Here is a 26,317-nt window from a genome sequence, read left to right as displayed (position 1 = left end):
GAGTGTGGGTTCCAGGCAGAGTGTGACCTTGGCCAAACACTCCGCAGTTCTGGGTTATTATTATTTTTTTTTTGTTTTTGTTTTTCGAGACAGGGTTTCTCTGTGGCTGTGGAGCCTGTCCTGGAACTAGCTCTGTAGACCAGGCTGGTCTCGAACTCACAGAGATCCGCCTGCCTCTGCCTCCCGAGTGCTGGGATTAAAGGCGTGCGCCACCATCCCCCGGCCGCAGTTCTGGGTTATTAAAGGAGGTAGTTGGTAGTGTTCTGGAGTAGTTGTAATGCCCGTGCAAATGTGCCTGGAATATAATCTGTAGCTTGCTTAAGTTACCCAAGATTCCTGGAGCTTCGTGCTCCCTCCTCTTCCCCATGGTCCCAAGGTAAGAAAAGCTGGCATTTGGAGGGTTCGAAATGGAAATCATTAAAACTGGGGCGCCTTTGGGTCAGGATTTTGGCATCTGTAACCTCCTGCATATTCTCTCTCTCTCTCTCTCTCTCTCTCTCTCTCTCTCTCTCTCGCGCGCGCGCGCGCGCGCGCGCGCGCGCGCGCGCGTGCGTGTGTGTGTGTGTGTGTGTGTGTGTGTGTGTGTGTGTTCCAGACCAGCCTCACCCTGCTAGCTACCACTGAGGTTCATGTGATAATTGGGGACCAAGCCCAGGGCTTCACGTAGCTAGACAAGCCCTCTAACAACTAAACTATACTCCCAGCAGAATTCCTTTTTCCCCTCCAGAACACACAAAGTCTCAGGTTTTCTTCACAGATTCTAGTCGAAGCCTTTGTTCAAGACCTCTGCCTTAGGTTTCCGTCCTTAACTCTGCATTCTTCGAAGATCACAGCCTCCTCCAGGAAACTTTCCTAAACTCCGAGGCTGCCTCATCCCCTCACCAGAAGCCCCATTTTGTTCCTCGACAAACCTTTGTCTGGGACCCGCTGGTAGAGAGCTACCTCGTCACTCCAGTTATTTTCATACATTTTGAAACCTATGTGCGCTATTGGGCCACCTGCAGAGTTTGCTGAATGAAACGAAGCTGGACAGAGCCGTGGAGCAAGCCTTTTGGGGCTTTCTGGAAAGTTGTGTGTGCCTTAAATCTAAGGTCACCCTTACTGTCACCTGGATTGTCTCGGCATTTCTGTCGGGAAAGAAGGCGAAGAACCCTTTAGCTAGACCCCGCCTGAGAACGTCCACCTAAAAGTAGCCTTTCCTGTTGTCGGGGGAAAAAATTACACAGTCACATTGGTTGTCGATCCAGGAGTTTTTTTATGGGAGGCAGGGAAGGACGGGCGCCGGCTAGTCTCCCTTGGGCGCGGCCTTCACCCTCATCTCTGCCAGTTTGTGGGTGAGGAAACCCCACTTGAAGCCTGTGGCGGAATCCACCTCCCGCGTCTCGGGGCACTCCGTGGCCTCCTCCGCAGGATTGTCCTGGGAATTCGCATCCCGCTCCGCGGTGGTTTCCACACCGCGCAGCATGGACGCCGCCTGCTGCTGCTGCTGCTGCCATCTGCTGGCAAAGGTGTCCCAGAATCCCGGCCCGCGAGACTCTGTTTCTACTGCGGACGCCTGCGAGGAGGGGGCTGCCGCCAGCGGGCTGCAGGAGAGACGGGGGTCAGCGGGCTGGCCCGGGGTCCCGGAAGAAGACAGTGAGCGGGAGAAGGGACAAGTGCGATCAGGAAAGTCCAAGATCAGGGCATGTTATCAAAGGGAGGATTCGAAGGCTCTGGGGGGGAAAAGGTGAAGTGGGACAAGGTCTGGAGAGGTGGTGAGGAGAGGTGGTCTGGAGAGGGGAACTGGGATCCCCGAGTTGGGTGGAGCAGTCAGGATTCTGGAGAAGGAACTCTGGTGCAGAGAAAATAGACTAACAGGGACAAGCCAGGTCCGGAAAGCCAGGGAGGGTCTCTAAGAGGGGAAGGGACAGGGGAGAGAGTAGGGTGGGCTTGTTTGGGCCCCATATGAGGGATGGAAAGGCGGGGAGAACCAAATGAACAAAGTGGTTAGGTTTAGGATTAGGGAAAGAGGAATTTGGCACGCGGGAGAAAGTGGAGGAAATCCGGGCACAGATGCTTTGGGAAGAGAAGGTGGGACTGAAGTGCGGAAGGGCTTCAAGGAGGGATGATCATGCTTGAAGAAGAAGCCCTGCCTCTGGAAAAGTCCTCCGGGGACTGGGCAAGAAGGCAGAGGAGGTGGGGGGGGTCCCTGAGGCAAGAGTAATAGATGGGGTGGGGGTGAGGGCTGTGCTTAGGGCTGAGGGAAAGGCAGTGACTGCCCTGGAGAGGAAACCCTAGGTCTGTTCTCAACATCCAAGACCTTTCTAAAGCAGTGCTTTCTAAACTAGTGTGCCTTGGGGTCCTCTGGGATCCTCAGGCCTCCACGTACACCAAGCAAATCAGGAGAAGGAACCTATGTTCCTTTGAAGGGAGAGGGTTTACCACCTATACCACCCTTTGCTGCAGCACCGAAAAAGGCCTCCTCTTGGCCTGTCCTGAAAAACAGGGAGGAAACACCCACGAGGAGTTCCCGTTACCTCAGTCCTAAGAGATCTAACCCATCTAACCCTGTTGTATCCTGATAAGTGGATGGAGCCTGTGGGGTGATGAACATGGCAGAAAAGAGATCTTAGGACCCTTCCAGCCCCACCCCCTAAAGCCACACACGTACTGATCAGCACAGGGCTCTGGTGGCAGCAGTTTGTCCTCGTCTTCTTTGTTAAACAGCGATGACATTGTCAGCCAACCTTTCACCCCAACCCCCTGAACCTGGGAGGGAAGAACTGAGAATCAAGAATGGATGCCCCACCAAACCCCCCCAGGGCTTCACCATAGCCTCTCAGGCCCCCCAGGGTTGGGTGGAAGACTGGAGGGCTTACCCTTCGGGCCAGCTGTGACATGGGATTGAGGGCCTCCTCCGGGGCTTCTGCCGTGTCTGACTCCACTAATGCTGGGTTCTCCCTCTGGGACACAAGACCCCCCACACCCAGCATGAGAGAAACCTCATTGCCAGCCAGCACACACACACTCTGTGGTCTAAGTACAATAGACACACAAAGTATACCCTGCTTTGCGTCTCCACTAGGGCACACGGCAATGCTCACAGGTATATTATGTAATGCTGCCTCTGCTCACATGCATGGGCCTGCGTGGTAAATCTCTGCAGACACCCTTGAACACATACACCTGGCCACTCCCACACATACCCAAACACACTCACGAACTCGGACAAGGACACACGATGCTCATGACTACAGACATACACCTGTACGTGAGCATGCCTCTTTGTGGCTACACCTTTCCCTCTATGTCCAGATGTGTGCGCTGTCAGGCACCCACACGAGGACTCTCGCGTGGTTAAACAATCCATCCTGTCTCTTATCCTCCTGCAGGCAGCTAGCTAGACCTGGCCTATGCAGAGCACTCAGTTCCTCTACCAATCAAGTGGAACATCTGCAAATGCCCACACGAACGCATACCGGTACAGAGTCCTGCTCAAAATGCGTATCCACGAGAAGTCACTAATCCAGTTCACACATGTACTAGAGTCTCCACAGACACATCCATAGCAACCCAGCCTCGGGCATCAGCCTGCCTAGGCGTATGCCTATCCACCTCCCAACCACGGGGCTAGGTCCTGCCCCAGCCACATCTCTTTGCCGTGACTGTTACTTATCACAGCTTCTGGATCTAAACTTCTAGTTTCTAGGTCCTTTTTGCCCTCCCCCTCAGAACTAAGTGTTGTCTAAGCATGGCTTTGGTGGAATGCCGCTTCTGTGGCCCGCAGAGTGTAAGAGCTATTACTCCCTCATTCCGCAAGCAGGAGCGCATTACCTCTCCGGGCAAGCCGTCTCGCTTCTGCTCAGCCTCGTCCACCAGAAAGCTGTGCTGAGCTTAACACACTGTTGTGCCTCCTGCCAAGTGTCGTCAGAACAATCTTTATCCTGTGGCAGTTCATGAGCACCTTGGAGCCCACGACTCCTCTCCTGGCCCCAGCTCCCCCTTTCTTTTGTTCTTGACTGTCTCTGTCATTTCCCTGTGCTGTGTGTAATCCTGGAATGTGCCTACAGTCTTTACAGAAATGAATCTATCTTCCTTCCTAGTTTAATACTTCCCTACTTTGCTGTCTCTCTGTTCTAGAAACCATGGCCGGTACCCACCTCCTCTGCCAGGTCCTCTTCAGATTCTCCACCCAGAGTCTGCAGCACTTTGGACTTGTAAGCTTTCCAGAAGGCTTGGTTCATGGCTGCAGCGGAGAGGGGCTGACCCAGGCACAGAAGGTGGTAGCTCAGTGGGCACCAGTGGGTCTGGCTCCAGAAACTTGGAGGAACCAAGAGTCTGTCCCAGGGATCCGATGACTTCATGAAAGATGCACTATTCTCCCCGGGTGGCACAGTGCCAAGCAGGTAAACCCGATCCCAATGATTCTGAGGTTGGGACGGGCAGAAGCCGCCTCAGCCCCTTGCCTTGACCCATATTGGCCAAAGTTAATGAAGACAGCCCTTCGGAGAGTCCATTTTTCTGCGCTTAGGAATACTGGTGGTGGTTGTTCTTCTCTTAAAATAGCTGCAGGAAGGGGGCTGGAGAGACGGCTCAGAGGTTAAGAGCATTGCCTGCTCTTCCAAAGGTCCTGAGTTCAATTCCCAGCAACCACATGGTGGCTCACAACCATCTGTAATGGGGTCTGGTGCCCTCTTCTGGCCTGCAGGCATACAGACAGACAGAATATTGTATACATAATAAATAAATATTAAAAAAGGGGTAGTTATTATAAAAAAAATAGCTGCAGGAAAGTTTTACACGCAAACTCTTGAGTCCAGGACCCATATGCTTGCACCCTATGACTGTGGACATACTAGCCATGTGTGCCTTCCTCATGGCCCCGCTGGAGTGGGCAGGCCCCAGGCCTCCAGTCTGCACTCTGGGCTTCCATTTCACTGCTCTGTCTGGCCTAGAAACCTGTTCTCCCCAGGGATGCACGTGCCTGTCTCCCTGTTTCCTGGCAACTGGTTCCAAAGAGCAGGAACCCTGAATTATTGCTGAGATCCTCTGTCCCCAGACTGTGGAGTTGGGTCTGACCAACCTGAGCGGCACCAGGCCAGGCTCCCTGGCCCTCTCCCTTCTCTAAGCACACACTTCTTGGTTTTTCCCCATTTCCCTACCATCCCTCTCCTGGGAGCCTGGTAGAGAAAGAAAGCAGAGACGGAGGTTTTTCTACAGACACTTCCTCTTGGACTGGGGATGTAGCCCACCTTTTAGACCGCCTGCCTAGCATCTATGAGGCCCTGGGTTTCATCCACAGTACTGAAAACCCAACCAACAGAGCAAAACCAGAAGCTGTCAGAACCCCAAGGGCTAGATTCTCTGGGAAACAATTCCACCCTTTATCCCATATATCTGTATGGGAGTGGAAGACAGAAGTGACAGAGACTCAAGAAAATAACGGGGGAGGGGGAGAGGTGAGAAGGGGCCCTTTGTTAGAGCCTAGGAGTATCACCGGGTGCTCCATCCATGATTCCAAACTTATTCTCATTCACTTAATACTTTATTCATGGCACAAACATCAGTGTTTTCTAGAGGTGTTGAAAATGTGCTATCCAAAATGTGGAAACCGGGAAGTGATGATGGCTCTGGCAGAATAGTAGGATCCATTAACCCCAGGCCCGCCTCTGCCCCGCAAGAGCCTAGTCACTATCATCCACGACCACATGGGGGCGCTCAAGTCACCAGTCCGTCCTGACGTCATCACAGGCGGTCCGGGCAGTCCTGCTCCGTCCCTGGGCGGACCTCTCGTGACGTCATTGGGCGGCCCGGAAGCGGCAGCACGTGTGTATCTTTTCGTACTACCCTGCTCCTCGGCCTTCGTGTCACTGATCATGGGTCGCTCCCGCCGGACCGGCGCGCACCGAGCACATTCCTTAGCGCGCCAGATGAAGGCCAAGAAGCGACGGCCGGACCTGGATGAGATTCACCGCGAGCTGCGGCCGCAGGGCCTCCCACGGGCCAAGCTGGAGTTGGACGCCGAGCCCGACCCGGATCTGCCAGGGGGCGGCCTGCATCGCTGTCTGGCCTGCGCGTGAGTCCAGGCCGGGGCCGAGCAGGGTCTGAGATACCAGCCCAGAGCGGGGAAGACCGGGCAGCGAGCCGGGCGGGGTCTCCAGTCTTGGCACCCGTGGGTCTCTTCGCGCTCGGAATCTGTCCGGGAAAGAGCTGGGGCCAGGGAGGTAGGCATACTTGAAAAGCCTCACCTCTTTACTCTTATACCCCCACCCTACATTCCTGCAGGAGGTACTTCATCGATTCTGCCAACCTGAAGACCCATTTCCGATCCAAAGACCACAAGAAGAGGTACGAAGGGATCAGGAGAGGGTTGGTGGACGGTGCCATGCAGGTAGGTCTTGCACCCGATCAGCTCCAAACTCTTCTTTCTCCCAGGCTGAAGCAGCTGAGCATCGAACCCTACAGTCAGGAAGAGGCTGAGAGGGCAGCGGGCATGGGCTCCTATGTGCCCCCCCAGCGCCTGGGCGTGCCCACAGAAGTGTCCACTGAGATCCCTGAGATGGACACTTCCACCTGAGGGGCCTTTGGATGCAGGGCAGAGAAACTCCATGGACAGTGAGTGGTTCAGCGGCTAGACTGAGGGTTTGGGGGAGATGATCTCTTCTGGATGTTCTACCCAAAATAAAGGACCCGGACAAGAGGGTGTACCTCCGATTCTAACTTCCCTTCCAGTCCTCCAGATTCCAGCCCTCAAGGGTTTCTGAGCCAAGATGTCTATTCCCTACCCGGTCCAGCTTTGGAAGGTACCCCCGCCTGCCTTCTTTGAATTGGGGCTGGAGTCCAGGTGCAGTGTAAAACTGGGGAATAGGAGAAGTTTTTTTTCTGTGTTTCTGGCGATGGTGGAGACTGATCCCAAAGGGGAAAAACGTGGTTTTCTGAGCTTGCGGCCCTCTCCCCTCGGTCACCTACCTCCAAGCCTGGGTGAGAGGCCGCCTGCTTCATCACGGGGCCTGTGATGGTTGCCGCTGCTTCACCATCTTCCACACGGCATAGCAGGAGCCGCCTAACCCGAGGACAGCCAACATTGTAGCCACAATCCCAACCAGCGGACTCCGGGGCTCCGCCTTCAGCTCCCCAGCCACCTGCATCTGCAGAGGGTGAACGTGAAGTGCCAACTGAGACTTCTAGGAAGGAAGGGGATAAAATGGTGTTGCTGGGTGGAGAAGATACGGACGCCATTTCTGCCCCAGGGAGATTCCACCCCAATCCCTCTCGCCTCACTGCCCATCTGGGTCCTGGCTAGTCAGGCAGCAGGGAACGTGACAGTCTGGCCATTGGGGGTATCAGCCCCGCCATGAGACCAGGAGAAAGAGGTTGGTGGTGCAGAGCTAGTATTTAGAGGTTCTTACCTGTAGCACCCGGAAGTAGCCAGGGGTCAGGCGGCGAAATCTCATAGTGGGGGGCACTGGTCTCCCTGTCGGCCTCTGGAGTGGGAGCAGAAATGATGAAATGCTGCGCGGGGTATCCCAAGAGGTGGAAATCGGGGCATCGGGGTCCCTGGCCTGTTTTGCCTGGGCACTATGTGCTCAGGATGCTCACCACCGCTGGCTCCCCCGGGTCTGGCAGGGGGCGGGGCAGCTGGATCTTTAAATCTGGTCCCTTCCCCCCTGCCTTGCCAGCCTTAGGAGCAGCTGTCAGGAGAGATCAGCATCAGGCTTGAGTAGCAGCTCCTCCCCCATTCGCCAGAGGCCAGGCCAGGCATGGAGGCAAAGCCTTGGCTGCCAGTGCCCAGAAATCCAGGTAACCAGGTTCTGGGCAGGCTTCCTCAGCCCTGGTCTGGACCGTACTCCTACCTTGGAGAAGTCGATGCTACCAGTCAGCATTCAGCAGAAGAATGACGTGTTAGCCACTTTTCCATCTGGGTTCTGTAAATTCAACCACCTAGAAGGGAGGGGTCACTTCACCTTCCCCACAAGATGGAGTTTCCACAAGCACTTCTCTTGTGTGGGCTTTGAAAGAGATCTGCTTATGCAGATAAAATTGCCCATAATGGTCGGGTGGTGGTGGCGCACGCCTGTAATCCCACCACTCGGGAGGCAGAAGCAGGCGGATCTCTGAGTTCGAGGCCAGCCTGGTCTACAAGAGCTAGTTCCAGAACAGCTAGGGCTGTTACACAGAGAAACCCTGTCTCGAAAAACAAAAATTGTTCATAATGTGTTAAAATTTTAATTGGGTCTATTTGTGTGTGTGTTCGTATACACGTGTGTGGCAGTGTAGACATGGAGGTCAAAGGACAACTTAAGGGGCTCTCTCCTTTCCACATGTGGGCCCTGGGAGTCCAGTTCATCTCATCAGGCTCGGCGGCAAATGCCTTTATCCACAGAGCTTTTCTGACAGCCTGCATAACGTATTAAAAGATTAACTGATTAAAATATAGTCTATGTGTCATTGTTATAAGCAACTTCTGTGTATTTCATTATCCTCTCACTCTTTTTCTTTTTTGAGGCAGGGTCTCTACGTAACCCTGGCGGTCCCGGAACTCACAAGGTAGACCTGGCTACCTTTGAACTCAGAGATCCATCTGCTTCTGCCTGTCAAGTGCTCGGATTAAAGGTGTGCACCACCACACCCAGCTTTTTGTTCTCTGTGAAAATGACAGAAAGGGGGCTGGAGAGAGGGCTCAGCCGCTAAGAGCACTGACTGCTCTTCCTGAGATCCTAAATTCAATCCCCAGCAGCCACTTGGTGGCTCACAACCATCTGTAATGAGATCTGGTGCCCCCTTCTGGCCTGCAGGCATATATACAGACAGAACAGCATATATAAATCGTTTTTAGATTTATTTATTATGTATACAACATTCTGTCTCTATGTATGCCCACATGCCAGAGGAGGGAGCCAGATCTCATTACAGATGGTTGTGAGCCACCATGTGGTTGCTGGGAATTGAACTCAGGACCTCTGGAAGAGCAGCCAGTGCTCTTAACCACTGAGCCATCTCTCCAGCCCCCATAAATCTTAAAAAAACAAAAAAAGTACCAACTGCTGAAAATAGAAAAAGAAAATGTCAATAAGGATGATTTTTTTTTTCAAATACTGTGTAGAATCTGTATAAAGATGGGCCAGGCGGTGGTGGCACATGTCTTTAATCCCAGCACTCTGGAGGCAGAGGCAGGCGGAGCTCTGTAAATTTAAGGTCAGCCTGATCTACAAAGTGAGTTCCAGGACAGGCTCCAAAGCTACAGAGAAACCCTGTCTCCAAAAACTAACAAACAAACAAAGATTATCTGCCCAAAGAATCAGAGGGCTAAGTGTGTGGCACAGTGACCGAGTGCCTGTCACTTGCAGGCTCTGGAATTGATCCTCAGCATCACAAAAAAGAAGTGATAGAAACTAGCTGGGCATGGTGGTACAAGTCTGTAACTCCAGCACTTGGAGGCAGAGGTAGGAAGATCCCTGTGAATTGGAGACCAGCCTGGTCTACATAGTTCCGCAACAGCCAGGTTTACAAAGAGAGACTGTCTCAAAAACAGACAAATACTACAGAGAAGACAGATGAAACTCAGAGTTCAAACCTGTCAATGTGTGAAGCCCTGCACTTCCATCCCCAGCACCCCATAAACCAAATGTAGCATCTTATGTCTGTAACCCCAGGACCCAGTAGAAGGATCATTAGGTTAAGATCATCCTCTATATAGGGAAATTCAGGCCTTCTGGGATTCCTAAGACTGAAAAGCAGAGAAACAGCGTACAACTATTTCAAACTATGGTGGTCCTGATGGCGTTCTTTGTCTCAGGCCTGTCACATAACCACCATTGCTTAGGTAGTCTTCTGTGTCTAGCACTGTTGGGGGCATCCTCAACAAAAATACCTTTCTCCAGAGTGGAGGCATGGGGATTTAGACATACAGTAAAGAATATGAAGACGCAAATGAAAATAATAAAACGCAGAAACATATAGGATAATATCGGGAGGGAATTTCAGTGAGTACTGAAAATTCGCTAACGTTTAATTTCCAACTGGTTAATATACTCCTGAACCCAAAAGGTAGGAGTAAGACAAAAGACTGCATTAACATACAGATTGGAAGTCACGGGCTACATTCATCACCCATTCCCTAGACTCACGAGGCCCTAGACCAAACACCAGAACTCTGATTTACAACTAGGTGGAACCTTTAAGGGAAAGTACAATAACCTTAAAGGAACAAGAAATGAGTTCCAGCGGGGTGGTGGTCGCACACACCTTTAATCCCAACACTCAGGAGGCAGAGGCAGGCAGATTTCTGTGAGTTCGAGACCAGCCTGGCCTACAAGAGCTAGTTCCAGGACAGGCTCCAAAGCTACAGAGAAACCCTATCTTGAAAAACCAAAAAAAAAAAAAAAAAAAAAAAGGAGTCCCAAACTCTCCGACCTTTGGCCACTTCGGGTCTCCACAGCAGACTTAGATAACCAAATGGCCACCCCATAGCTGTTCCCACTCTGGTGACCCAGACTTCATCATGCTTCTGCATTCTCTATTTTTGGTTGTTTGCTGATCAGTCTGAAAGGAAGGACTAGGGGTGTGGTGGTGTTGGAGCGCATGCCCAGCATCTAAGGCACAGAGTCCAATGCCCAGCACCACAAAAAGTAAGAAGCAAGCCAGACCACCCCCCCTGCTTAATGTTCCTATTTATTGAGACAGAGTCCCTGCGTAACCCTGGCTGTCCTAGAAGTCACTATGTAGACCAGGATGGCTCAGACTCAGAGATCTGCCTGCCTCTGCCTCTACACTGCTGGGATTAAAGGCATGCGATGCCGGTGTCACCACCACCACCCGGCTATTTTTTAAGATAAAAAATTTATGTGTATGAGCATTTGCCTGAATGTATGTCTATGTACCACTTGCATGCCTGGTGGCCTCACAGGCAGGAAGGGGTCACTGGATCCTGTAGCATGATTAAAACCCAGAGACAGATAATGGGGTTCAACACGAAGACCAGACAAGCAAAGCAGCCAGCCATTGACTCTGACCTCTAACTCAGTCCGAAATCGCGATCCTGCCTCTAGGGATTCTCAGAAAGAGACTGAGCCTGAGAGATGTCTCCTCCCGATTTATATTCCTCTCTAGTGCTGGAATTTAAGGCATGCACTAGGGCAAACTAGTGTGGCTATTACTGGGATTAAGGGTGTATCTCATTACTGCCTGGTCTGTAAGGCTAACCAGGGCAGCTGTTTTACCCTCTGATCTTTAGGCAAGCTTTATTTGTTAAACTACAAATGAAATAATACTACATTTCCCCTTTTGTTCTAAAATAAAAAAGCTATAACTAATATAAGGAAAACTACAATAAGTACAATGACTGTATACAATATATATATAATACAACAATGTCTAATCCATTTGCATTTGACAAGTTCAGAGAAAATACTTCATATCTGAGTCCAAAATCTTGTACCTAATTTACTTTTTTTTTCTTTTTGGTGTTTTGAGACAGGGTTTCTCTGTGTCACTTTGTTGCCTGTCTTGGAACTAGCTCTTGTAGATCAGGCTGGCCTCGAACTCACAGAGATCCTCCTGCCTCTGCCTCCCGAGTGCTGGGATTAAAGGTGTGCGCCACCACCCGGCTCCTAATTTACTCTCTATCATGACTTGCTTGCTACATCAGGTAAGCAAGGAAAATTATAACTTTCTAGTCTTCAGCTCTCTCACAGACCCAAGAAGGAAATAATATTACCTGAGTAAGCAGGAATTGTGAACAAGCGACTTCCAGAAAGTGTGAGAAATGACAGCAACAGCCGGCTGCCTGGACAGTCGCCCAAAGTTCCTCTGCAACACCAACAGGCCTAGCATATCCCACAAACTCTTCTGTGAAACAGGATTTTCTGAAGGGCTATCCCTCCTGGTCTTGACACCACCCCCCTGCTTTGCATTACATTGTTAAATGAGCTGTATAGGTAGAATACCCTGAACAAGATTAGAAACATACGTACAGTATGTTTTAACAAAATTAATCTCACACAGGGTGGTGGTGGCGCACACCTTTAATCCCAGCACTTGGGAAGCAGAGGCAGGGGATCTCTGCGAGTTTGATGTCAGCCTGGTCTACAGAGGGATTTTCAGGACAGGCTCCAAGCTACAGAGTTACCTTGTCTCGAAAATTAACAACAACAAAAAAAAAACCTAATAGTAATAATCTCAAATTTGTATACAATATATAAAAGTCCAATCAAATATAAAACATTTAAAACTAGTAGTTGCTTTCTAAAAGTAGATTCAATAATCCACTGTTTTATCTTATTAGGATCCCTGGAACTAGAGTCACAGGCAGTTGTGAGCTGCCATCTGGGTGCTAGAAACTGAGCCCAGGTCCTCTGGAAGAGCAAACAACGCTCTTCACACTGAGCCACCTCTCCAGCCCTTGTTTTGCCTTTAGAGACAGGTATTTCACCAAATCTGCCCAGCATTCTTTAAAATATTATATAAACATTACAATTTTTATTGGGGTGCCTGAACTGGTATCTCTACATATCCCTGGCTGTCTTGGAACTCACAATATTGACCAGGCTGGCCTCAGACTCAGAGTCCACCTGCCTTTGCCTCCCAAGTACTGGGATTAAAGGTGTAATCCTAAAAAGTGTTTCGTGCTCTTTTGTTTGTTTTTGTTGTTTTGTTTTGTTTTTTGAGACAGAGTTTCTCTGTGTAAGAGCCCTAGCTGTCCTGGAACTACCTCTGTAGACCAGGCTGGCCTCAAACTCACAGAGATCCACCTGCCTCTGCTTCCCCAGTGCTGGGATTAAAGACACGTATTACCACCACCTTTTTAAAAAAGGTTTTGTGTGTCTGGGTGTTTTGTCTACATATATGTGTATGCATGCAGCTTTTGAGGAGGCCAGAAGAGGGCATCAGATCCCAGGAACTAGAGTTACAGATGGCTGTCAGTCACCATGTGGGTGCTGGAAATTGAACTGGGGTTCTCTGCAGGGCAGCTCCTCTTAACTGCTGAATCATCTCTCCAGCCCGAGTTGTGCTGTTTTTGAGAGCATTATTCTAGCTGGCTCTGTGATACAAACTGTGGTCCCTGGTTTTTTTTTTTTTTGAAGCCAGAGCAGGAGAATCACTTGAACCATCCATTCATGAGTTGGAGAGCAGACTGAGCACCACGGCAAGAACGAACAGCTTCTCAACAGTTGTGGTAACAGTAAGTGTGCCTTCAGGAGGCAGCTCCCGCGTCTGCAAATGTCTCTCCAGGTGAACGGCTGGCGTGTTTCCTCTTCATCTGTTACCAATAAAGGCTGTTTGTGCCCTAAAATAAATAATAACTAAATTAATGTAAAGTTTTACATTGAGAAAGGGTTTCTAGTTCTCAACAGACTGTCAAGGGGTCACAAGAAGAGGGGGCAGAGGCCCTCTCTGAAGACTGTTATTTACTTAGTTTTCATTTCTGCTGTTTCATTTTTGTTTTTGGAAGGGCTCTCTCAGTAGTCCAGGCCAGAGCCCGGAGGTTACTAACCGGAGTCACCGTGACCAGGTCTCCAAACATGTAAAGCCATTTCCTCCGATATTCACAAATGTCGCATGAAGCAAGGACAGTGCCCTGAAACTGAGCACCGGGTCAGCTGTCAGCGCAACAACTCCGGATCGCAATAACAAGAGGTATCCGGGGACCCCCGAGTCGGGGATGAGGCCACCCATGCGCTTCGGTTCTGCACCAACCACTCACCAGGTTCTCTTGTTGTTGTTGTTTTGCTTTAGGTGCTGAGAGGTCAGAATCCCGGGCTGGGAGATGGGGCCAGTTTTTGTTTGTTTTGTTGTTTTAGACAAAGTCTCCCTACGCAGCCCTGGCTAGCCTGGAATTCGGGCTGTGTAGACCCGGCTAACGTCAAACTCACAGGGATCCTCCTGGTGAGGCCAGTTTCGAGATGAATCTCCTGCCAGTTCCGGACTGCCCGAGTCACACCCCCGTGGCGTCAACCCCGGAGCCCGCTGGCGTAGCTGCCAAAGTCCTAGGATGCCAAAGGGGCAGGGCAGGAGGAAGACAGACGGGGGCCAATGGCAGTCCAGCGCCTCACCTGGGTGGCCACGTGGGTCCAGGTATGCGGCGGCCCCGCCCTGGCCCAGCCCGGCGGACTCCGGGCTCCGTCTGGGAGCGGAAATTCCTGCAGGGGCTGGACGCCACGGGCAGAGCTCAGCATGGAGCCCGTGGACGCCTGGACCCCTGGGAAGGTGGCAGCTTGGCTGAGAGGTTGGTGAGCTGGGGGCAGGGGTGGGCTCGAAGGGAATAGTGTGGTGTCCTTTGAACAGAAAGTAGGGAGGGGGAGAAGGGGAAAGAACCTGCCGAGTCTGTTAGTCAACAGGTATTTATAGACGGTCTGCCATGTACCAGTGTACCAGGCTCCTCTGAAAAGGCACCGTGCTGGTAGACATAGGCCAGGCCACACCAGAGGCCCTAAGACGCAGGAAAGGGTCTTTCCACATCTTTGTATGGCTTTGTATGTTCAAGCGCCTGCCAGGGTGGCGACGGGCAGGTGCAGTAATAGGCAAAACAGGGTGGCCCTGGTGGCCCACGCCCCCTTTATCTCCGTCATCTTCCCTGTGCCCCAGGGCCCTGCCAGCTTTTTATTAAGCCCATTTTTCGGAAGTGCAAACAGGTCCAGGGCCAGGAAGTGATTTGTTCTGTCTTGGAACAGGGCCGGCCCTGGTGTCGCTTCTCTCCTCAACCTGAGGCTGGCAGTGAGGGAAGCAGAAACCCCAGCCATTCTGAAGGGGGGGTGAACGCAGCCCCACCCTGGGGTTGCCGGCAGAGGGAAGATCACTCCCCAGGCGATCAGGAGACACAAACACAGGCAGACTCAGAGAACTGGGGGCCTTCTGTGACCGCAGCAGGGAGTGGGGAAGCTTGTCATTGCTTTCACAGGGGCAGCTGTGAGCAGCCCAGCCGAGCTGCAATCACGCTCCCAGGCTGGGGCCCAGGCCAGCGCCGCCACTCAGCAGGTGTGTGAGCACAGGTCTCAGTTTCTCTACCATGAAACTAGACAAGATGTGACCATGCTGATGTGACTGGCATGTGTCACTCAGTGTTGGTGTCTCCTGGGAGACCTTTAACATGGGGAGGAAGTTGTCCAAATAACCCTGGCTGAGTGAGCTGCCAGTCAGGACTCTTACTGTCACAGGAGGACCGAGAAACACCCGATGACTACACACATTCCCCAGGGACAGTCTAGCCCGGTGAGGTGGGAGGCGTGAGCAAGCCACTGTCTCTCCTTCCATCAGGTCTCCCATTGTGTATCAGGGATGATGCATCGTTCCCGCCTTCTAGAAACGTGAAGATCAATGTGCCGATACGTGTAGTGATATTTTGTTTGTAATATCTGACTCTGGGTTTTCATTAGTAATACCAGTTAGAATTCGTGCTACAAATATGGGTGAAGTTCTTTTTATTTATTAATTTTTGAAGCAGGGTTTGTTTCTCTGTGTAACAGCACTGGCTGTCCTGGACCTCACTCTGTAGGCCACACTGGCCTCGAATTCAGCGATCCCCTTGTCTGTCTCTGCATTCCAAGTGCTGGGATTAAAGGCACGCACCACCACACTTGACTCAGGGTAAAGTTCTTGAAACACCGCCTCACACAAAGTCAGGTCACAGTGGACCACCTGGCAATAGTGTGATGGTACACATCAGTCGTCTAAAACACAGGGTTAGAAGGCAGGTGCTTTCATTGTTCCCATTTTATTTATTTTTAACTTTTTTCCCCCGAGACAAGGTTTCTCTGAAGCTTTGGAGCCTGTCCTGGAACTAGCTCTTGTAGACCAGGCTGGTCTCGAACTCACAGAGACCCACCTGCATCTGCCTCCCGAGTGCTGGGATTAAAGGTGTGGACCACCATCGCCCGGCTTTACTTTTAAATTTTTACTTCCTCTTCAACTGCATGCCAGAGTAACTGGAGAGACTTTGACAGCCCAGGCCAGTACAGTGCCTGCAGCTGCCATTCAACTTTCCTATATATGTTGAAAATAATAAATAAATTTTTTTTGTTTTTTTTTTGTATGCAGGCAGGTTTTTTTTTAAAGATAGATTGATTTATTTATTTTGTATGCACTGTTCTGCCTGCATTCCAGAAAAGGCACTGGATCTCATTACAGATGGTTGTGAGCCACCATGTGGTTGCTGGGAATTGAACTCAGGTCCTCTAGGAAGAGCAGTCAGTGCTCTTAACCTCTGAGCCATCTCTCCAGCCCCAATAAATAAATTTTTATTTCCTTAATGTATATGAATATTTTGCCTGCATGTATGTATGCGCTTACAAATGGTTATGGGCTACCACCATGTGGGTGCTGGAAACTGAGCCAGGGCCCTTTGCAAGAACAGGAAGTGCTCTTAACCACTGAGTCATCTCTCCTGTTTTTGTTTTGTTTTGTTGCTTTTTGGAGATAGGGTTTCTCTGTAGCTTTGGAGCCTGTTCTGGAACTCACTCTGTAGACCAGGCTGGTCTCAAACTTACAGAGATCCACCTGCCTCTTCCTGCCTCTGCCTCCCGAGTGCTGGGATTAAAGGGCCTGCGCCACCACCACCCGGCTGCACAGGACTCTCTTAAGTGTTAGCTCCCACTCAGCTCTCCCTGCCTTCGGGGGATGGGGGTCCTGGGAAACAAACTCAGGTCCTCAGCAAGAGCAGCGTGTCTAGTTCTCAACCACTGGAGCATCACGCTCGCCTCTTTTGTTTGTTTTATTTTTTGGTAACTGGATTGCAAGGTGTTTGAGCATGAATTTGGTAGATGGCAATGCCAGCAGGTTGGACACACTTGCTAGAGTGGCTGCTGTAGACCATTGTCAACTCAGTAGCATCAACTGCGAGATGGGACAGAAGCCAGCCCGGGTCTCAGGGTTGTCATTAGCCACAGGTAGAAGGGGAAGAACTCTGATGTAATGGAACCTCAGAGTGGTAATGACACCTGTTTCTCCACGCTGACCCCTTGCTCCAGGCCTTGATGATGCTCTGCAGGACTATCCCTTTGAGGACTGGCAGCTGCCTGGAAAGTACCTGCTGCAGCTTTGTCCCCAAAGCCTCGAGGCTCTGACTGTGTGGCCTTTGGGCCACCAGGAGCTCATTCTAGATGGGGTGGAACAACTCCGGGCCCTGGTGAGTAAGCACTGGCCACAGCATCCGCCACACTGGTCGTAGCATCCACCAGTCTAGGGGTTTGCCCACGTGGGCTGGCTGTTGAGGGGCAGTAAGATGCTCGTTTTTGATGCAGGGCTCCAAGCTACCTACAGAGAACCTGCAGAGCCTGGCTCAGGGGCTGCTAGAAAGGACCCAGGCCTTCCAGCGCTTGGTCCAAGGCCGCTTGGGAAACTACCCCGAGACTCCCTCTGATGTCCTCACAGCTGCTGTGGAGCTGGTGCGGGAAGCCCAATCCCTCCTCTCCTGGCTCAACAGGTATTAGGGATGGGCTGACTTCTGACCCTTCTCATCCTGGGGCCTGGGACTGAAAAACAGTACCTATCTCTGGATCAGATGTCAGAGCAAACCCAAGAGTGTGCAGGGACACTGGGCCACCTTGCTTCCCGCCCCACCCTGGAGCTTGTCGTCCCAATGGTTTTATCAACAGTTGAGTTTTTGTTTGCATGTTTGACATTTGTGTGCATGGGGGTGTTTGGGGGGGGGTTGCACAGGAGTGTATGCAAAGGTCAGAGCATCCCTTGTAAGAGTTAGTTTTCGACTTCCACCGTGTGAGTCCCGGGTATTGAACTCAGGTACTCAGACCCTCACCACTGTAGGCAAGCACCTTAGGGATAAACAATCTCCCTGGTCCCTCAACAGCTCTTGGATAGAGAGTGTCCCCTCTGTGGGCAGTTGTCTGTCCTACATGTCCTACCTCAAGTATCACCTCCTCAGGGACGCCTCATCACCCTTACATTTGTAATACTCAGAACAGTTGAAGTTAAGTCATTAATAATAGAACTGTCTGTTTGATGGCCGTCTCCCTGGTGCCAACAACAGGGCCTGGCACACACGGGACAAAAAAGTCTTGTGCTGAGCCCAGCGCACCGAGGTAGGAGTTGTCTCCACTTCTCAGGTGAGGAATTATTTCCAACACAGTGTCTTAATTGTCTTTCCTGTCAGGTACCTCTTCTCGCAGTTAAATGACTTCTCTGCCTGCCAAGACATTGGTGTGTTGTGCCGGGAGCTGGGCCAGGTCTTGCAGGAGGTAGGAGGACAGGGGCCACTCCAGGTCCCAGAGCTTTTTATAACCTGTGAATCAGACCAAGATTAGGTGTGAGAGCTGGGGGTGGGGAGAGCAAGCACAGGAAAAGGTCTGCCTCTGGGAATGGGGTAACAGGCAATGGGGTGGGTCGTGGGATGTCTCTGGCAGAAGTTCAGGGGACATGTGGGAAGGGTGGCAGGAGAGGACGTGGGTAGTAATTGAGTCAAGTGTCACGTTGGAGAACGGAAACCTTGGCGTTGAACACTGAGACCATTCTAGTTCTGCCAAGGAGACCAGTTAGAGAAAGCAAGTGAGGAACATCAAAGGCTCTTCTCAGTCTCTCCCCGTGTCCTCAGGAGAAAATGCCCCCCCCATTGCTATCTAAAAGGGGGCTCCTGTACTCTCTGTTTTCAGGACTGCCCAGAGGCTGAGAAGGAAAGGAGCATCCTGAGGATTGTGAGTCTCAGGGCTGGGTGGGGAGGCCTAGGATATGGACTCGGACTCAGCCAGACAACCTGCCCTCCTCCCCCAGTGCAGTCACGTGGCCGGGATCTGCCACAACATCCTGAGCTGCAGCCCAGAGGAGCTGCTGGAGCAGAGGGCTGTGCTGGAGCAGGTGCAGCTGGATGACCCTTCAGTGAGTTGACTCTCACCTTCTCCTGCAGCCACCCACAGCCTTGGCTGAGCCCTGAAGTATGGTCCGGGAGTCCCAGCATCTTGTATTGCTAAGTCTGTTGTGTACAGGTGTTTAATTGAGGGCCCAGAGGACCTACCTGGAGTCTCACCTTTGCTGGGCACCTTTCCCAAGCCAGAGGGGCTATTTAGTGTGGCCTGGGTGACATCCCAGCCCTGATAAGGTTCTGGAGCAGATTAATAGAGATGGGAGGGAACGCTTACACTTTAAACTTGACCAGTTAAGAAAACCAGAGTTAGGGCTGGAGAGATGGCTCAACTGTTAAGAGCACTGGCTGCTCTTCCAGAGGACCCAGATTCAATTCCCAGCACCCACTTGACAGCTCACAACTGTCTGTAACTCCAGTTCCAGGGGATCTGACACCTTCATACCAAATGCATATAAAATAAAGTTAAATAAATATTAGGGCTGGAGCCATAGCTAAGCGGTTAGGAGCACTGACTGCTCTTCCGGAGGACCCGGGTTCAATTCCCAGAACCTACAGAGCAGCTAAGAACTGCTTGTAACTCCAAGATGTGACATTCTCACACAGACATAGGTGAACACCAATGCACATCAAATAAAAATAAATTATTAAAAAAAACAAAGGAAACCAGAGTTGCTCCCCCTGACCCCCAACCCCATGTCATCCCCCATTCTCCCTTCAGGAAAAGTTCTGAGACTCTGTTACCTCAGAAATCAGCGACACAGCTTTCCTGTGGCCTTATGGGTTTGTGTGTGTCTGTGTGTGTGTCGCCAAACAGCCCAAAGTTACACAGCAGTTACAATCCCATCTTGAGGCTCTGCACCCATTCTGTCTATCTTAGAGTCCTGGTGCCCAGGGTGAGGTCCTGCCCATTGGCTCTGCTCAACCCTGGTTTTCTTGACTTAGTTCCTATCTCTACAGGATCTAGAAATCCATACCACCAGCAACTGCCTACACTTTGTGTCCCAAGTAGGTGCCCAGGTAAGAGCCCCACCACTCTCACCACCCGTGCCTACCTTGAATTCTCAGCTGTAAGCCATGCCAACTTCAGGTCCAGGAAAGCCCCATTCTCTGGCTCCATTTCTCCTCACTCTAGGCTCCTGCCAGCTCCCAGATCCTGCCAGGAGATGAGATTGTCCAGATCAATGAGCAGGTGGTGGTGAGTGAGGGAGGGGGCAAGGTGGTGCGGATGAGTGCTGAGGAGGCTCGTGGGGGGCAACAGGAACATCGCCTGAGGGGTTTGCCCCTTGTGAAGACCAGGGTTGTGGGAGCTGCCTTGCTTGACATGCGCCAACACAGGAAGGTCTCAGGGTGACTCCTGGCCTTTCCTCAGTTAAAGAGGCTCCTGGTGGCTCCCTGAAGGTGGACAGAGAGGGCGCTCCTGACAGGGAAGAGTTGCTGGGCAGTTTAGAACCTCACTCAGTGTCCCTGTCCCCCAGGTGGGCTGGTCCCACAAGAACGTGATGGAGCTGCTGAGGGAGCCAGGAAGGGTCAGCCTGGTGCTGAAGAAGATCCCAGTGCCCGAGACCCCTTCTCAGGTACCTGCCCCCCACCACTCCTGCCTGCTTTCTTACTCCCGTGGGCAGCTCTGTCACTTTGTTTTTGATTGTTCCCAGACGCCCCTGGACTCCCCTCACCTGCCAAGCCAGTCCCTGCCTCTGACCCCACTATCTCCCAGGTAACAAGTTCTGTCTACTGGGTGTGTCTGGTTTTTTTTTTGTTTTGTTTTGTTTTGTTTTAAAAAAAAAAGCTTAATGTGTACTACTTCTTTAAAAAAAAACTTTATTTTATGTGAGTTGGTGTGAAGGTATCAGATCCCCTGGAACTGGAGTTCAGACAGTTATGAGCTGCCATGTGGGTGCTGTGAATTGAACCCAGGGTCTCTAAAAGAGCAGTCAGTGTCCTTAACTTCTGAGCCATCTCTCTGGCCCTTGTTTTGGTTTTTGAGACAGGGTGCCTCTGTGTAGCTCTGGCCATCCTGGAACTTACTTTGTAGATCAGACTGGTCTCGAACTCACAGAGATCCACCTGCCTCTGCCCCCCAAATGCTATGATTAAAGGAGTGAGTAGTCGGGCCCGACTTCTGGGTATTCTTGAAGCAGGGACCATAGGCTCATCTCCTGTCCTCTTGTTTTCCGCAGGGTTCCGTCCGAAGGTCTCTTTGCCTTCAACCTGTCTGCAGATGGAAGTCCTGGAACAAGCTCTGCCTGGACAGGTAGTTTCCCAGCGCCAGCAGGTGGCACACGCCCTGGAAAAGGCATCTCCGTTCTGACTTTCCTAACCACAGGCCTGGGCCCTGAGCTCATGGATTTCCCTTCTCTCTCTTCCCTGCCTGATAGACTCTGCCTCCCTTGACACTGAGTCCCTGCCCACGCCCCCTCCAGCCCCAGGCACTGTTTCAGAAATAACAGCAGAGTCTCCGGAGACATCTGGACACTCTGACCAGGTAAACTCAAGGACTCAGCAAGGAGGGCCATGGGCTCTGGCTCTAGAACCTTTTCTAAGCTCTTTGTGGTCTTTGCAGAGTTCCACCCTTGCTCGGAAGAAATCAAAAGGTATGAGCGCCCCTGACTGGGTGGGGTCTTAGAAATCTTTACAGGGCTGGGCGGGGCCCCTCAGTGCACACACATGCTTCCGACACAACAGTCTTTTCTGGAACCATGGACCCCTGCTTCTCGCCTAGGCCTCTTGCTAGCTCTGAGACTGAGAAAGTACCCTCTGATCGTCAGCTTTATCTCAGGTGGTGTGTGGGTGTGCATGTGTTTGTGTACGTGTGTGCGTGCATGTGCGTGTCCCAGAGCTTCCCAGAGCACTCTACCACTACGCTGTATGTCCAGCCTCTCTAAAGTCACTCCACCTGAGGCCATTTGTGACATTGTGAGTGCAGAGTGAGTTCAGACAGTTCTACTGGGGATTCCCGTGGGGGCAAGGAGACTGAGTGAGGGATGCTTGCTGGGCCCTCAGCATGCTCTGCTCTGTCGGGCAGGTATGGCCACAAGGTTGAGCCGCCGGCGAGTGTCCTGCCGGGAGCTGGGCCTGCCGGACTGTGACGGATGGCTTCTACTACGCAAGGTACCCGGTGGCTTTATGGGCCCACGCTGGCGCCGCTGCTGGTTTGTACTCAAAGGACACAACCTCTACTGGTACCGCCAACCCCAGGTGAGACCCCATGAACACTTGCATAGGTACCACGATAAATTCTTATCTGTTTACACAGGGAAGGACCATACCTAGTCCTAGGCCTTAGTATTTCCATTTGTAAAGTGGGGTGGCTTGGTAGAGAAATGAGTTCATCCGTGTGTAAGAGAAGGTTGTAGGTGAACTGGAAAGCTGGCTCGGCAGTCGAAGCACTGGCTACTCTTGCAGAGGACTGGTGTGTAGTTCCCAGCCCGCATGTGGTAACTCACAGCTGTCTCTAATCCCAGTTCTGGGAGATTCAGCGCCCCTTCTGACTTCTGTGGGCACCAGGCACACATGTGTGCACAGACACGCATCAGTCTTGGCTACATAGCAAATTTCAGGCCAGCCCAAACAACAGAGTGAGACTCATGTCTCAGAAGAAAAGAGCCAATGAGATTGCTTGTCACCAAACCATAATAATAATAATAATAATGTAATATCCATAACTCACATAGTCTGGCAAGTTGTCCTCTGATCTCCATGTGTCTCTGGGCAAGGGTGGGTGTGCACACACGCATGCACACACGCACACACACATGCACACACACACACGCACACGCATGCACGCACACGCACACACAATAGATAAATGCAAGCCATTTTTTTTAAGTGTAGGGAAAATCATTTTTATTCTCCTTACCTCCCTTTTCTTCTGATATTCTATCCAACTTAGTGATAGGCCGCTCAATCACTTATTCACTCGGTAGACATCCAGGTGCCTGCATACTGGACCCAGCTCTGAGTTAGAGCCTTGGGGGTACAGAGGAGATTTGGATAGTCCCTGCCAGTCTTGTAACTTAGAGGCTCATGGAGGAAAAGGACAATGGGCCATCTGCTAGGATGAAGGGACTTCCAGGCAACGTGTGGGAGCCCAGAGAGGTGTCTGATCTAATCCAGGGAGTCCAGAAGCTTCTTTGGAAAGCTGTGTTTGAATGTTTGTCAGGGGAAAGGGGAAAGGGGAAAGGAAAACCAGGAAGGGAAGAGACTTAGGACACAAAGCAGCTCCTGGGAGAGGCTCTGTCTGAGCAAGCTCCTCCCCTTTGGCTATCTTTCTAGTACCTTTGCTCTCCTTTCCCTGCTCAGAGGTGCCCCTTGGCCACACCTCCTGCCCTGAGCTCTAGAAACCCAGACAGGTTACTAGGGAGCTTGAGGGCTCAGTGGCTCCATGCTGACCTGGGGCTCCATGGTGACCTGGGGCCCCATGCTGACCTGGGACTCAGTGCTGACCTTCTTGTTGTGATCCCCCAGGATGAAAAGGCTGAAGGGCTTATCAACATCTCCAACTACAGTCTGGAGAGTGGACAGGACCAGAAGAAAAAATAGTTAAGTCTTGAGATGGGATGGGATGGGATGGGATGGGATGGGATGGGGAGAAAAAGGGAGAGGAAGGGTGGGGTAGGGTGGACATGTGGCAGGTGGCTGGGATTCCTGATCCAACTCTCTCTGGGTTCTGAATGGGCATGCCCAGAGGAGGCTGTGACTTGGTTTTGCTTGCCGGCAGTGTGTTCCTGCTGACCCATGATGTGTACAAGCCCTTCGTCTTTGCTGCTGAGACCCTGTCTGATCTGAGCATGTGAGTATTACTTCCCCTTCCCTATTCCCATGAGGTCCCCAGCCTCCACATGCTCAAAAGCTGGGCTCAGGAGACTGGACTCAAACTGCAGCTCTCAGAAAGCCTCAGTTTCGTCATCTGCAGAATGGGCAAAGGAGAATTTCAACCTAAGTTGCTCTATGAGGGTCAGATCTGTGGATCTGGGACATGGTGGTTCACCCCTTTAATTCTAGCACTTAGGAAGCTAAGGCAGGAAGATTGCAAGTGTGAGACCAGCCTGGGCTACATAGTGAGTTTCAGGTCAACCAGAGCAATATAATAAGACACTGCCAGGCGGTGGTGGCACACGCCTTTAATCCCAGCACTCAGGAGGCAGAGGCAGGTGGATCTCTGTGAGTTCGAGGCTAGCCTAGTCTAAAGAGCGAGTTCCAGGACAGGGTCCAAAGCTACACAGAGAAACCCTGTCTCAAAAAACAACAACAAAAAAAAAGAAAGAAAGAAAGAAAAAAGAACTTGGAAGAGAACAGAGGATAGAGTCCAGTATAGAGCGTATCCTTGCTTCCTTACACTCAGACTCCAGTACCGTTCAAAAAAGTTCGGGAAAAATGTTAAAAACTGTAGGTAAAGGGTGAAAAGCTCAGAGGTAAGTGGGCTGCAGTGAATGGGAACTCCACAACCCACATGCTCCTTCCTCTCCAGGTGGGTACGTCATCTCATTACCTGCATTTCCAAGTACCAGACTCCAGGCCAGGCTGCCTCTGCCAGGGAAGAAGGTGAGCATCACAGCGTGGGAGAAGGGGCCCAGACATCACTGAGTTCCTGCCTTTCCCAGGCTGGGTGCTGGAGTTCGAATCCCCTGGCCCACTCCCTGGCCTCCCTAAAGCCACCATGTGGTTCTCCGACTCCCCACTGTAGATTGCTACAGCGAGACAGAAGCCGAAGACCCGGATGAGGAGGCTGGGTCCCGCTCCGCTTCGGTGAGTAGTGTCGCTTCACACGAGGACATAGGGGCTGGGCAGCAGGATGTGGGGGGCTCCGGCTCATCCTTGCTCTCCTTTGCTCTGACGCAGCCTAGCCTGGCTCCAGCTTGGAGTGACCCATCACCCACGGTTTCACCGTCGCAGAGTCCGAGGACATCCATTGGCTCTTCAGCAGGTGCTGCGCGGGGAGAAGGGCACTGGGCTGCGTAGATGTCCCGAATATGTTCACGTGTTCTCATCCTGCATCCCGCTCCCACAGACAGCAGTGACAGGGTGCTGGAAGGAATGGTTCAGGGACTGAGGCAGGGGGGTGTGTCCCTCCTGGGGCAGCCACAGCCCCTGACTCATGAGCAGTGGCGGAGCTCTTTCATGCGGCGCAACCGTGACCCTCATCTCAATGAGCGAGCGCATCGCGTGCGGGCACTACAGAGCACCCTCAAGGTGAGCTGGGAGCACTGGGCATGGGCAAAGATGAGGCTCTGGGCTTCTGGCCCTGGTGTCTGGTTCCCAGCTCCACTGTGAGCTCCAGACGGTAGACTGAAGGCTCGAAGCCCTGGCTTTCTGATTCTGGGGCCCAGTTCTGGGCTTCATACTCCATTTGAGGCTTAAGGGTTTCCTGAACCAAGTTCTAGAAGGTTCCGTATAGAGACTAGATACTAACCCAGGCTCTTGGGCCGGGGTACCCTGGTGCTGAGCACAGGACATGAAGTTAGTTCTGGGTTCTGTCCCTCCTGAGGTGAATTTTGCCATCTATTCTCACTTCAGGCAAAGCTGCAGGAACTGCGGGCCCTGGAGGAAGTGCTGGATGACCCTGAGCTCACGGGAGCAAAGTTCCGTCAGTGGAAGGAACGGAATCAGGAGCTGTACTCAGAGGGCCTGAGCACCTGGGGAGGGATACGGGCCCAGAACAGTTCCTCAGCCCCAACCTCTGACTCCAGAGGTCAGTCCCCACAGCCCTTGCCCGCTGCCTCTGACCCCGAGGAGCCCTCTCAGCTTTTTCCTTTGACCTCGGAGAAGAGCCTCCAACCTCCTGACCTCTGACCCTGGCTAGGGCCTGGCTCCGGACTTCTGACCCTGAGGGCTAGTCATCCCCAGCCTCTGACATGTCTAAGACAGCATGCCCAAGGGGTCTGTGTGAGGCTGGAAGTAGTGCTGGTCCTTGGAGTTACTTCCAGACCAATCCCCCTATCCTGGGCTTCCACAGTTTCTGCTCATGTGTCCCCTGGAGTGGAGGGAACATGGCCTTCCTCTCTGTGCTGTAGAGATTCCCTAACCCATCCTCAGATCTGGGATATACCTGCCTTCCCGGGTCCTCCGGAAGGGTTTCCCAGGCCACATCTGGGTGGGCATTTATTTCACATGAGAGATGCTTTTCTACCAAATAAAGTTGATTTCTCCACCATGAACCCTGTGTCTTTGCTGTGAATTGGGAATCTGCACATACCTCCCTCCACACATACACAGGGGTGAAGAGCTGTCCCGCTCGAGTGAACAGGGTGGGTGACAAACTCCCTGTGTAGCTCATTACCCTGAGTGTCCACTCAAGGCTCCTGTGACAGGGTGCTGGGCTCTGTGGTCATTCGTCCCTTTGCTCATCTCACCTTAGTCCTGGGAGGTCAGACCTGCTCCCCTGTTCTAGCCCCAGGGAGGGACACTCTTCTTCATAGATAAGTAAACTTACCTTTCTGGAAGGACCGGGTGGGCAGCTGTGGGGCAGGTGGCTGAAGGCAAAGAGTCCTGGCCATCTCTTCTTCACTCAGCCCCACCTCTAGTCCCTGGATC

General features: G+C 51.9%; 4 protein-coding genes and 1 non-coding gene across 6 annotated transcripts; 3 read left to right on the top strand and 2 right to left on the bottom strand.

Annotated features, from left to right (window-relative positions):
- Window positions 1-1,285: 1,285 nt before the first annotated feature.
- C13H1orf232 (chromosome 13 C1orf232 homolog) lies at window positions 1,286-4,223 on the bottom strand. Its single transcript, XM_075946770.1, has 4 exons — window positions 4,140-4,223; window positions 2,859-2,942; window positions 2,651-2,748; window positions 1,286-1,583 (listed from the first exon to the last, which is right to left on the bottom strand). Exons 1-4 carry the CDS (start codon window positions 4,221-4,223, stop codon window positions 1,286-1,288), a joined length of 564 nt encoding a protein of 187 aa, XP_075802885.1.
- A 1,523-nt stretch (window positions 4,224-5,746) lies between these two features.
- Znf593 (zinc finger protein 593) lies at window positions 5,747-8,415 on the top strand. Its single transcript, XM_075945932.1, has 3 exons — window positions 5,747-6,055; window positions 6,265-6,327; window positions 6,415-8,415. Exons 1-3 carry the CDS (start codon window positions 5,856-5,858, stop codon window positions 6,554-6,556), a joined length of 405 nt encoding a protein of 134 aa, XP_075802047.1. The 5' UTR covers window positions 5,747-5,855; the 3' UTR covers window positions 6,557-8,415.
- On the bottom strand, window positions 6,981-7,433 carry Znf593os (ZNF593 opposite strand). The gene is made up of 2 exons (XM_075944624.1): window positions 7,389-7,433; window positions 6,981-7,127 (listed from the first exon to the last, which is right to left on the bottom strand). Exons 1-2 carry the CDS (start codon window positions 7,431-7,433, stop codon window positions 6,981-6,983), a joined length of 192 nt encoding a protein of 63 aa, XP_075800739.1.
- Window positions 8,416-13,977: 5,562 nt separating the features above from the next.
- On the top strand, window positions 13,978-25,935 carry Cnksr1 (connector enhancer of kinase suppressor of Ras 1). 2 transcript variants are annotated; one of them, XM_075946056.1, is made up of 21 exons: window positions 13,978-14,203; window positions 16,941-17,098; window positions 17,214-17,395; window positions 18,083-18,167; window positions 18,579-18,620; window positions 18,697-18,801; window positions 19,745-19,804; window positions 19,920-19,982; window positions 20,263-20,361; window positions 20,440-20,501; window positions 20,965-21,038; window positions 21,163-21,269; window positions 21,348-21,378; window positions 21,810-21,982; window positions 23,252-23,325; window positions 23,505-23,576; window positions 24,255-24,328; window positions 24,471-24,532; window positions 24,626-24,710; window positions 24,795-24,976; window positions 25,301-25,935. In XM_075946056.1, the coding sequence occupies exons 1-21, from the start codon at window positions 14,011-14,013 to the stop codon at window positions 25,574-25,576; spliced, it is 2,259 nt and encodes a 752-aa protein (XP_075802171.1). In that variant the 5' UTR covers window positions 13,978-14,010; the 3' UTR covers window positions 25,577-25,935. The 2 variants fall into 2 exon arrangements, with proteins under 2 accessions (XP_075802171.1, XP_075802170.1); XM_075946055.1 differs by having other exon boundaries at window positions 19,730-19,804.
- Window positions 15,861-15,965, top strand: LOC142834515 (small nucleolar RNA SNORA44). Its single transcript, XR_012907606.1, has one exon. It is a non-coding gene; the product is annotated as a small nucleolar RNA SNORA44 (small nucleolar RNA).
- Window positions 25,936-26,317: the final 382 nt, after the last annotated feature.

This window comes from Microtus pennsylvanicus, chromosome 13 (genome assembly GCF_037038515.1).
Source record: "Microtus pennsylvanicus isolate mMicPen1 chromosome 13, mMicPen1.hap1, whole genome shotgun sequence".
NCBI classification, from domain to species: domain Eukaryota; kingdom Metazoa; phylum Chordata; class Mammalia; order Rodentia; family Cricetidae; genus Microtus; species Microtus pennsylvanicus.
Note: the sequence above shows the minus strand (reverse complement) of the source record. Positions and strands in the feature narration are given on the sequence as shown.

Bases quoted from the DNA above. Each gene is read 5' to 3' on its own strand.
- Cnksr1 (XM_075946055.1), top strand. From the start codon at position 14,011: ATGGCAGTCCAGCGCCTCACCTGGGTGGCCACGTGGGTCCAGGTATGC. The intron at 14,204-16,940 runs GTTGGTGAGCTG...CCCTTGCTCCAG, and splicing joins GGTGGCAGCTTGGCTGAGAG to GCCTTGATGATGCTCTGCAG. The intron at 21,039-21,162 runs GTAGTTTCCCAG...CCTGCCTGATAG, and splicing joins AACAAGCTCTGCCTGGACAG to ACTCTGCCTCCCTTGACACT.
- C13H1orf232 (XM_075946770.1), bottom strand. From the start codon at position 4,223: ATGAACCAAGCCTTCTGGAAAGCTTACAAGTCCAAAGTGCTGCAGACT. The intron at 2,943-4,139 runs GTGGGTACCGGC...CTTGTGTCCCAG, and splicing joins AAGAGGACCTGGCAGAGGAG to AGGGAGAACCCAGCATTAGT. The intron at 2,749-2,858 runs GTAAGCCCTCCA...CTTCCCTCCCAG, and splicing joins TGTCACAGCTGGCCCGAAGG to GTTCAGGGGGTTGGGGTGAA.
- Znf593 (XM_075945932.1), top strand. From the start codon at position 5,856: ATGGGTCGCTCCCGCCGGACCGGCGCGCACCGAGCACATTCCTTAGCG. The intron at 6,056-6,264 runs GTGAGTCCAGGC...ACATTCCTGCAG, and splicing joins CATCGCTGTCTGGCCTGCGC to GAGGTACTTCATCGATTCTG. The intron at 6,328-6,414 runs GTACGAAGGGAT...TCTTTCTCCCAG, and splicing joins TCCAAAGACCACAAGAAGAG to GCTGAAGCAGCTGAGCATCG.
- Znf593os (XM_075944624.1), bottom strand. From the start codon at position 7,433: ATGAGATTTCGCCGCCTGACCCCTGGCTACTTCCGGGTGCTACAG. The intron at 7,128-7,388 runs GTAAGAACCTCT...CACCCTCTGCAG, and splicing joins GCTACTTCCGGGTGCTACAG to ATGCAGGTGGCTGGGGAGCT.